Here is an 11,245-nt window from a genome sequence, read left to right as displayed (position 1 = left end):
GAATGCTTTGCTTGATATTTGTAACTCTTGTATCAAGTTTGAAGAAGAGAACTTTATAAGTTACTCTTCCTCTGAGATGAATGCTTTTCCAAATTATCACATACAATGAACCAAATTCTTGCCCTCACCTAATGTCTGTGCCACCATCTGTAACCCTCCACGCAGAACCATTGTTCATTGAGACAGTTGGTGAATGACTTTATCGATAGACCATCTTAATACCTACACCATTTCTTAAATGAATGTAACCTGTTGTCTGTGGGCTGAGAATGAAGTCACTCACTCAAGTCAAATAGCTTTGACCATAGCAGGAAGTCTGTATCCAAAAATCGAGTTACAATTCATTTCTTGGTGCAGCAGAACTATCAACTCTCAGCTTAGCTAGGATGGAGGTAAAATCCTTTGGTGATGTGAGGGTCATTGAAGTATAGCCTTATTACAATGAAACCTAATGTCTAAAAATTGTTCTTATTTTGGGCTTGTACCACAGTAAGAGCCAAGATTTTAAACTCTACTAAATACAAAACAAACAAAAAGACTTTATATATTCATGTTCATTTAAGAAAATACTAGTAGTGATGTATTATTTTGAAGTATACAGCTAATATGTTTGGAGTTATTTAAAATTTATATTGAGAAAAATGTATTTTCACTATTGCTGTAGAAGAGCATCTACATAAGACTGTTAAATTTATTGTTGTTTATATCAAACAACTTTTATAATACTTATTTTTATTGTTATAATATTGTATAAATGTTAAGGAATATGACAAAAAAGATATTGTAGGTATTGAAGGGGGGGTCTCTGGAAGGAGTTGGGGTACAAAAGGGAAACAAGAATTTGATTTAATTCTATTTCCTTAAAAATGTTTTTAAATGTTTACAAATTCAGATAAATTGAAATCATGTAACTTTTCTCATCATAATGCAATAAAAGTTTAAAAAAAAAAAAAAAAAGAAATATTTACATTTGAGTTAATGCAAAGCTCAGAGTGGCCTCAGGGAGGTTTGTGTGGATCCTGCCTATGGAAGTTTTTGGGGCCTCACTTCTCCTCACGTCTCCTTGCCTTGCCTTGCCTCTGGGCAATTATTTTTAAGCCCAAACAGCCTTATTACAGATCTATACAGGTGTTGTTTAAAATAAAGTTTAAACTTAAGATTTATGAAAGGTCAATGAGGCTATGGAACTTGTAGAGGCAAATCTGGCCTGCCTATTCCATATTGAATTATTATGGATTTGGAAGGTTGTTTTTTCCTTTGTATCATAATTGTAAAGGGTTTGCTTCTAGTGAGCTTGTAATCATTGGAAAGTTTTGCCTTTAAAAATGGCTAATAGGCTTACATTAGGTAAAAATAATTTTTTTTTTTTGTCTCTGCTTCAATACAAGAAGTTAGGACTTTGAACCTTTCAGGGTATATTGTTTATTATATGGAGAATATTTTATTAGCTAATTCCTCTGAAGGGGAATTTTACTACTTTTGCTCTTACACAACAAGCTTTAAAAGTTTTGGAGTAGTTGTTGCTCCAGAAAAGATTCAGAGGCAATATCTTTTTCAATATTTGGGGCCTCAGTTATATCCTAGAAAAGCTGTGGCACACAAAATTCAAGAAAGAAAAGATGATTTACTAGATTTACAAGTGATTTACTTACTTTACAAGATTATTTTCAAAAGCTTTCAGGAGATGTTAATTGGCCTCACTGTCAGCTCATCACAGGAGGATTAAGCCTTTGTTGGATGTTCTCAAACGGGATGCAAATTAACTGGTGAGATCACTTTGCATTAGTAGAGGAAGCTTCTGTAATCAACTGTTAGCTGTTTATTTTAGTTTTTGTTACTCAACATGCCCACAGCAATTCTTTGGCAAAAGAGAGCATTAATGTGGATTCATCTTTCTTCATCTCCAAGTAAAGTTTTAACATCCTATTATGAAGCCATTGTGGTGTTATAAAGAGTAGGATAGAATCATGAAAGTATTTTGGAAAGAATGTCTTAAAAACTTGACAAGACATCTATTCCTTGTTTCAAACAGCAATTAAATTGGTTATTGCAGAACTTTTTAGGCAAAATTGATAATCGTTATCCAAAAGACAAGTTGTGAAAATTTTTTTGTATGCATGCTTTGTATTTCCTGTAAATTTATGTATGCATCCCATAAAGAATACATCTACTGTATTTGTAAACAGCCCTTCTATGTGAGAGAAGTATGTGTGATTGGATCACATGTTTATTTTCGTGAGTTTCCCTTAACTTCAGCACAAATAATGGAAATATGTGCTGTAGTCACTGTTTTTAAAGTGTTGCATTAGTCAGGGTTCTCTAGAGTCACAGAACTTATGGTAGTTTCTATATAGTAAAGGAATTTATCGATGACTTACAGTCTGTAGTCCAACTCCCAACAATGGTCAGGAGCAGCTGTGAATGGAAGTCCAAGGACCTAGCCACTATACCTTTAACCCCAGATGACCTTGAACTTGGAGATCTTCCTGTCTTAATCTTCTGGGATTCATAGCCACTATGCCTCAAGATCTTCATGCTAAGATCCAGGTCAGAAACTTGTATCTCTCGGCCTCTAGATTAGGACCACAGGTGAGCCTTCCAATTCTGGATTGTAGTTCATTCCAGATATAGTCAAGTGGGCAACTAGGAATAGCTACTACAAGTGTTAAAATCAAACTGATTATATAACAGTGCTTACAATTGCTTGACATTGTTCCTTTGCTTGAAATTGTTCCTTTTTTAGATACTGCTAATTCTCAAAATTTGCAATTGTTTATGCATATACAACTCAAGTTAAGAGAAAGTACTGTTCCTTTAAAGGACTGCCCTTGGACATTTAAGAACTCATCCTGGACTGCCTGGACAAGACCCCTTAAGGCAATGCCACACCAGATTTGTATCCCAGGCAGATCATAGGATTTACACAAGAACAATTGGCCATATAATCTCATTCTTCACATCATCAAAATAGTAATGGCTTGAGATAATACTTTGGTATTTTTAGAGAATGTGTATATCAAATTTTAATAACTTGTTCTCAATATCCTCAATTTCTACCTGTTCCACATAATGGTGTTAATTCTTGAGAACTTATACTTAATCAATTATTACAAATGGATATTTATATTTCTGATTAAAAAAATAAAATATGCACATGTGACTATTGACACCCTTGCAGGCTTTCTAGTGGCAACTACTTTAACAGGAGAAGCAACTAAAAATGTGAATAGTCATTGCCTACATTATTTTTCTATGGTTGGTGTTCCAAATCAGGTTGAAATATAATGGAACTGGCTATTACAGTCAAGCATTTGAGATGTTTTGTCAACAACTGAATGCTATCCATATTACTGGGATTCCTTATAATTCTCAAGGACAAGGTATTGGGAAACTTTAAAACAATATCTTCTTTAGAAACAAAAAAGGGGGAATTATACCCTCCAACATCACCAAAAGTATATCTTGCCTTTGTCTTATTTGTTTTAAATTTTTTGCAAACTGATGCTAAAGGCCAGTCTGCAGTGGATCACCACTGGCATCCAGTCACTTCCAGCTCATATGCCATGGCTAAATGGTGGGACCGACTGACTAATACATGGAGTGGTCCTGACCCTGTTTTAATATGGGGGTGATGCTCTGTCTCTGTTTTTTCACAAAAAGAGGACAGAGCCGGATGGCTGCCTGCAAGATTGGTTTGTCAAGTAGACACAGATCCTGAGTCTTCTTGTCAGATTACACTTATGAAGCCAGCTCAAAATCTCTATCAGCCAGCTGAGTTAACTTGGGATGTAGTTTCCACTCTTACTGGAGAAGTAACAGTTTTCTGTTAATTTTCAAAGCCACTTCCTGCTGACACAGTGGCCAGATCTTGGGTCTGATCATTGCTAATTTGCATCTCAATTGAATACCTGGGACATCCCCATAGACAACCTTAATCCTGTTGCTTTTAACTTTTGACTTTGAATTTTGAACAGATTGGCTACCTTCATATAGGATTGCCTTCAGCAAAGCTCAGTTATGGCAGTTATTCATCGCTATGAAGAAATGCATTGAGTACATATTGTGGTTTTAGTCTGAATGGGAAAAAAGGTGTGCTATGAGGGCCGACATTCAAAGACGGGCCACTGATGTTCTATGATTCTTATCAACCTAAGACAGAGGCATGTGCCAAAAGGCTGTGTTTGTTCATAATAAACACTAAAAGGCTGTGTTTGTGTAAATAAACACAAGCAAGCTTCACATGTCCTGAGACGGGTAAGAGAGAGTATAGATACGAACCCAAGCCAGGCAGTCCAACTAATTTTTAATAAATAAAAAGGGAGGAACTGTGCCCTTCCCCCGGCCTCGAGCAGGTTAAATTAGACCTTATTTTGCCACAGTTGGCTAGCCCACCTTGGGTGAAGTCTTCAGACCTAGGCGAAGTCTATTGTCCTGCCACATCTGCAGCTTCCTGCAAGAAGTCACTACTGGCTGAGCGGCTGAGCTTGCTTTCCTGAGGAGATCCTGGCAAAGTGGGGAATGGTGTCCCCTCTTTAAATTTAAGAATTAAATTTAAGATTTAAGATTAATTTCAGATTTAAGAATTAAACATTGAGCCTTGACCAGTGAAACTTTGTCCTGGCTTGTTTTTTCTCTCGTCTGTCCTTCCCATCCATCCCCAGCTTTCCTTTCAGGAACCTGGTTATCCATAGCTGGACAGCTACGGATCCACATCCTCCAAGGCACTGCTACACAGGTGACTGCCACTCGGCCTGTTTTGAAGCAACTTAGAAATTTTGAGACTTCTGAAACTTTTGGCATTCCCCCTGAAATCTTTCACATGGGTGAGGTTTCTCTAAATATTTTGTGCACCACAAAATATCTTCCAAATCTTGCAATGTGATTAAAGGCTACCTCCATTCATTTTCTCCTTGTGTGTGCTTAAAATACATACTTTTGTGACTTGAAAGGAAAGAACTACAATGGTACACTCTTGTGAATGGCAGTGATTCCCTGGGGAAATTATATTACGTGCAGACATTTCCCCAAGTGGACAGCCTCTGTGCACTCAATGCTTGAAAAGTCAAAGGAACAGAGACGTAATGGACACTGCATCGTGCTCTCTATCAAGATGGAGAATAGGCTAATCTAATGGAGTAGAAGGATGCTCTCAGTGGCTATTTGCAATACTCTGTGAGTTTAGATTTTATGTTGCTATTAAGTACCACACTGTCTAAAGATATGCTTGACTATGGAAACTTGAAAATGGAAAAAAAGAGACAAAGAACACATTCTCATGGACAGTTATTGTTTACCAGATACTGATCAAGTTGACTGCATAATATCATACTGAAGACAAGAGGTACTCATCGATACCTCGTGGAGATTTCTTATGTGCCTTAATTGGCTAGGTGAGTGATGAGGAGTCATATTTTGTTGGATATGCAAAAAAGCTTTCCCAGAAAAAAGGCATACAGGTGGTGATCAGAACAATGTGTATCATGATAGACAGATTTGGGAGAGAAAAAAAGATGTAGACACTAAGGCCATGGGATTAAAACAACACATCAGACTCAGTCCTGGAAAGTCTTACATGTCAACCTTAAAGATGGCTCAGTGGCTAAGAGCACTGACTGCTCTTCCGGAGGTCCTGAGTTCAAATCCCAGCAACCCAGTCTCTGGCTTAATGGAGAAATGCGAAGAAGCTGGCTAGTCTCTGCATCATCTGTCATCAGGTACAAGACATACTCAAGGAGTCACACTGCCTGAGATGCAGTGTGTGCTTACTGCCCCATCAGTACGACTGTTTAAGAGAATGGTCTTTTGTTGAAATCTGAAATAACTTGGGTGAAAAATAGATCTTCAGGGTTCTGCTGACAGGTGTTTCTTGTTCAGTATCTTAAATCCAGAAAGATGAACTAATCCTTGAAGGAAATGATATTGAATTTGTCTCAAACTGCTTTGATTTACCAAGCAACAATAGTTGGTTTTAGTTTTAGTGGAATAAAACAAAGGTATCAAGCAATTGTTGGATTATATCTGTTTTTGAAAAAAAAAAGGAAGATTCTAGTAGACCTAGAATAAGACTTAAATTATCATTGGGTGTGGTGGTACACACCTTTAATCTCAGCACTCTCAAGGCAAAAGCAGGCAGATCTCTATGAGTTAAAGGCTTGCTTGCTCTAAATGGTGATTTCCAGGACAGATAGGGCTATATATAGGGACTCTGTCTCAAACAACAACAACAATAACAAAAGTATCTAAGTTATTACAGAAACAAGATCACAATTTGGGATATATTTGTGATGCAATAAGAGACTTCTTTAAAAAAAAAAAAACAAAAAAAAAATAGAGTCCACTCTATTGGGAATGAGTGATGTGGCAGGTTTTGAAAATAATGAGAGAATTCTGGGAGGCTGATAAGGAGAGTCTGAGTATGGACCACATGCTGCCATTTGAAGCAGCCCTTGTGTTCCATCCTGTGTGGAATGATGGGGTGCTACAACTGAAGTGATAGTGATCAAGGGAGAGCAAGGGCGACACTCTTAGCTTGTCAGGCTTGGGTTATTAACTGGACACACCAATTCACTGAACAGAGATTGTCACATAGCTGGGGGTTCAAGAGTGGACAAAATAGATGTGTACCTTCTTTATGGACCACAGCAATGTTTATCTTAAATATGTATGAAAATTGATTTCAAATTAAAATGTTAAATCATTGAATAATAAGATAATACTTCCCCCAGCTGTGTGTCCATTGGCAGCTGCCACAAGAGGTTTATAATGATTTTTATAGAGCTAGAGGTCATTTTTAGAGTATTTATCATTTCCCAGTACCAATTCTGTGCTAGGCAGGCATTATTGAGATATGATCCTTGCCTTAGTAAGGCTACAGAGAGAGGAGGAAGTACATCTAAATAGGCCAAAAATTACATGTACCAAGTACTGTGATATAGGCATGCCTGGGAGCAGGGCAGAGCAGGCAACACTAAACAACACACACACACACACACACACACACACACACACACACACACACAGACCCAAGGATGGTGCTACCAAGCCAATGATGGGTTGTCTTCGTTAAGGTTTTATTACTGTGAAGAGACACCATGACCATGGCAATTCTTATAAAGGACAACATTTAATTGGGGTCTGGCATAAAGTTCAGATGTTTATTCCATTGTTGTCATAGTACCAATTGTGGTGGCATGCAGGCAGACATGGAGCTGGAGAAATAGCTGTGAGTTCTACATCTAAATCCAAAGGCAGCAGGAAGAAAGAGTGACACTGGGCCTGACATGAGCGTCAAAGCCCACCCCCAGTTACATACTTCCTCCAATAAGTCTACACCTACTCCAAGGCCACACCTCCTAACAGTGCCATTCCCATAGATCTATGGGAGCCATTTCATTCAAACCACTGGAGCGGGGTGGGGAATGGGGTGAAGTTATCCAACTAAATAGAGGAGCACTGTGTGTATAGACCCAACAGGAAGGAGAGTGAAGTGGAAACTTAAGGCTTCTTTGAGAAGTCAGTTAGAAGGTGTTTTGCTAGGGCAAACATGTGAAGGAACATTTTGTTAAAGTGGACACAGTATTAAGGCGGACTTGGACCCAGGAGAGAGGATCTTCTGCTAAAGTAAGCACATGAAAGGACACGTGATAGAGGATTCTTTGCTAACAACATGCATGTATTGGTCTGCCTTACACTGCACAGTTGAGCTAAATTTATCGGGATTCCATAGAGAGAAACACACCAAAAAAACTTCTGGTGGTGTGCTGCAGTTTGTTGTCACTTCCAAGGACTCTAAGGCAAGACCCATGCTGAGGCAAGACACATGGAGGACATGTGATGTTTGGAGGGAATAAATAGGACTCTACAGAGTGAGAGACCAGAGTCTGGTTTGCTGGTATAGCTAGCTGTGCAACACTTGTGGGTCTCCCATCTTCACTCATCCTCACTTCCCCAAGAGACACAGGTGAGAACTTCTGGTGCCCTGCTGGGTCCCTCCTGATGACTTGAGCCAAGGTTGAGGCCTGGCTGTCTCTGCTAGGTCATGTCACCACTATTGCTAACCCGTCTTTACTGAATTGGAATGCTGGTATATCCATGAAGTGTTTGTGAGTAGAACAAGCTGTCACTACCTGCTAACCTGTGAACTGAACTGCTGATTTCCAGACAAAACAGACAGGAATTGCTTCAAAGAACCTTTCTAAACAGGCCTACTTTCCCCATATCCTTTCTCTTCCACCTCATATCTGGTGGGTGGTAGGTTACACAGAAGGTTAAAGTATTTAAGAACCATCATTAAAAATAGGATTTGAAAAAATTAAAGTTGCAGGAAAGACTACTGGAAACTTCCAGCAATGCTTTGTGTTCAGAGAAGATGGGGAGAAATGTAGCAAGAAACAAGACAAGAGGTATTCCAATGATGAAAGCATCTAACTGCTAAGTTAAAGGATACAGAGCTGAGAAATCTCTGGTTTTCCACTTAGGAAGGACAAGCAAGAAGATAAGAGAGACTGAGAAAGGACTGGTAGAGCACAAAAAATTAACTTCAAGAAGAGGGAGAGGAAGCCTTAAGAGAATGATGGACAGCTACATTAGGAAAATAAATGAATTGCACAAAATTCTCCACAGCAGAGGACATGAGGTAGAGTACCATGTGTCAACATGGATGAACCAGCAGAGAGAACAGTATCTAGGAAAAAATTACTAGAGGGTCATGTACAAATGGCAGAAATATTAAGACACCCACTGCAGAGAGGCACAGCAAGCTTGGAGACACAGTTGTTTCAGGGTGGAAGAAGACTGTAGTTGTGATGGAGAGAATGGCTCTGCAGGGCTCCCCACAGAAATGGTGATGATTCCCCCCAAGCTAGTTGGTGGGTAAACCAACTCACTAAAAGTCACTGTTCATAGCTAGGAAAATCTTAGTGGAGTGGGTGCCTGGGTGGTATTTGTAGTGTTGGTAAGAGGTTGTAGAACTCAGTTAGTGGGAGAGGAATGTTATGAACATAGTGTCTAAAGCTTGACTGGAGACTCTCATTGTTCTAGAGACTGGATACAAATTTAGGACATCAGGCCACTTCTCAGGATTTATGGTAACTGCACAATTCATCACTTTGCACATCTGTAAAGCAGATATGTAAAAGTATATTCCTTATGGGGGAAGGTGGAACTCTATTTAAAATTGATTGGCTGAATGTAGTAGCTCCTTCCCATAATCCCAGCAACCAGGAAGCTGAAAGAAAATGAAGTCCAGATTATGCTAGGTTACATAGCAAGACACTGTATCAAAATAAAATAAAATAAAATAAAATAAACAATGCTACAGAAATCAAAAGTACAAGTTACTACTGTTAGCCACAATCTTCAACATCCACCCAAAAGAAATAAAAGCCAGAATAGAGTCCTCCATTTACAGGAACACTTCACAATTGCCAATGACAGACGGAAAAACTACAAACCTACATTTTAAAAGAAGTGAATGAGGACACAAAAGACTTAAAATAACTGTGGACATTTAGCCTGTCATTCACAATGTCTCTTGAATATAATATACCCTATAAGCAGCAAATCAAACTCATACCTCAGGAATTTATAAATTTGCTTAAAAGTATTTCAGAGAAATGGCTTAGCACTTAACAGCACTCACTACTCTTCCAGAGGACTGGGTTCCATTCCCAGCACCTGTTGGGTGGGTCCCAACTGTTTATAACTGCTGCTCCAAGGCATCTGACACCCTCTTCTGGCCTCCTCAAGAACTTGTGTACACGTGGCATACATTCACAAACACACACATGCACAACATGAATAAAAATAAAAACCAATCTTTTAAGAATGTAGCTGAAATGGGGGCTGGAGAGACAGCTTTTCTCTCAGAGGCTCTGAGTATGGTTCCCTGCACCGACACTGGGTGGCTCACTGCCACCTATAACACCAGTTCCAGAGGATCTGATTGATGCCTTCTTCTGGCCGCTCTGGACACTTGCACACAGATGGCGTACAGGCACGTACCCATAAATCCTTAAAAGGACTGAAACAGACTGATATGTTTATTTATTACCCAGAGTTCACTGTGTTTCTACTCAAAGCAATTCATTTTAATACATAACTAAATAACATGACATAGGGCATATAGCTCTGAACTTAACCACTGCTGAGTGAATCCCAAGTTCACTTTCAATAGCTATGAGGCTGAATGTTACTAACTCTACTAAAACCATTAATAATAAAACCGTGATAAAAATCATGGTCTCTCTGTGATACAGGAGTACATTTACAGAACACTGAAACCTAGTAATAGAGTTCGAGGTCAACCTGGTCTACAAAGTGAGTTCCAGGACAGCCAGGAGTGTTAGACAGAGAAACCACCCTATCTCAAACAAAACAACAAGAAAGAAAGAGAGACGGAGAGAAGGAGGGAGGGAGGGAGGGGAAGGGAGGGAGAGAAATTCATCATCATTGGAGGATACCAAGCTAAACTTCTAGCTTTGCCTAACCCAAAGTAGAGAGGAAACAACGGAAGGAAGCTTCTTGGTTAGCATACGAGTTGGGAAATACCTCTAGTGAACTCTCTCGGTGAGGAAGCATAGGTTCTCAGACCAAGCCCTGTTTTCAGGTTGCCACTCCATCGCAGCTCGTTTTCAATACACCTCGGAGCCGCGCTCCTTGGAGAGCGTCCGCAAGTCTCCAGCCGAGGGCGCGCTGGACGTGGCGCGCCCCGATGGGCGTAGCCTGCGCTCTGACGCACAGCGAGCGCGCCGACGCCTGCGCACGCCGCCCGCGGGAAGCTCGCCGGTGGCTAGAAAGGCAGGCGGCTCGTAGAGCGGGCAGAGCCGGCGCCAACCGCCCGAGGCGCGGCGGGAGGCGGCGCGGGGCGGCTGGTGGAGGGCCCCGGGGTTGCCGGTCATGATCGACTCGGTGAAGCTCCGGCGCGACTGCGCGGTCGACTTCTTCTCTCACTACGAGTACCTGTGCGCGCTGCAGGACTCCGTGCCGCTGCCCGCCGTGCGCGCCTGCCTTCGGGACGGCGTGCTGGACTTCAATGCCGACCGGCTGCGCGCGGTGGACTGGGCGCCGCTGCTCAGCACGCTCAGGGTGAACCGCGACCTGCCTCTGGTGGCCATCAAGAGCTCCTTCCAGCCGTGGCTCGGGGAGACTGTTCTGCTGCGGCCCGGAGGTGCGAGGGTTTGGTCAGAATAGAGGGAACCCGGTGCAGCAATAAGTCTGCGAAGCGGCCTCCACTTAGCCACAAAGG

At 40.8% G+C, this 11,245-nt stretch overlaps 1 protein-coding gene and 1 long non-coding RNA gene across 2 annotated transcripts in view; one reads left to right on the top strand and one right to left on the bottom strand.

The window, feature by feature from the left end:
* Nucleotides 1-10,780, bottom strand: part of LOC116103623 — a 38,150-nt gene extending 27,370 nt beyond the window's left edge. The window contains exon 1 of the long non-coding RNA XR_004123514.1: nucleotides 10,549-10,780. This is a non-coding gene — a long non-coding RNA (uncharacterized LOC116103623). The remainder of the gene's footprint in view (nucleotides 1-10,548) is intronic.
* Nucleotides 10,759-11,245, top strand: part of Cep78 (centrosomal protein 78) — a 30,435-nt gene continuing 29,948 nt past the window's right edge. The window contains exon 1 of the mRNA XM_031389841.1: nucleotides 10,759-11,167. Within this exon, the coding sequence (XP_031245701.1) occupies nucleotides 10,897-11,167 (271 nt within the window). The 5' untranslated portion in view covers nucleotides 10,759-10,896. The remainder of the gene's footprint in view (nucleotides 11,168-11,245) is intronic.

Source organism: Mastomys coucha, unplaced genomic scaffold (assembly GCF_008632895.1).
Source record: "Mastomys coucha isolate ucsf_1 unplaced genomic scaffold, UCSF_Mcou_1 pScaffold21, whole genome shotgun sequence".
NCBI classification, from domain to species: Eukaryota; Metazoa; Chordata; class Mammalia; order Rodentia; family Muridae; genus Mastomys; species Mastomys coucha.
This window is presented reverse-complemented; position numbering and strand designations above follow the sequence as displayed.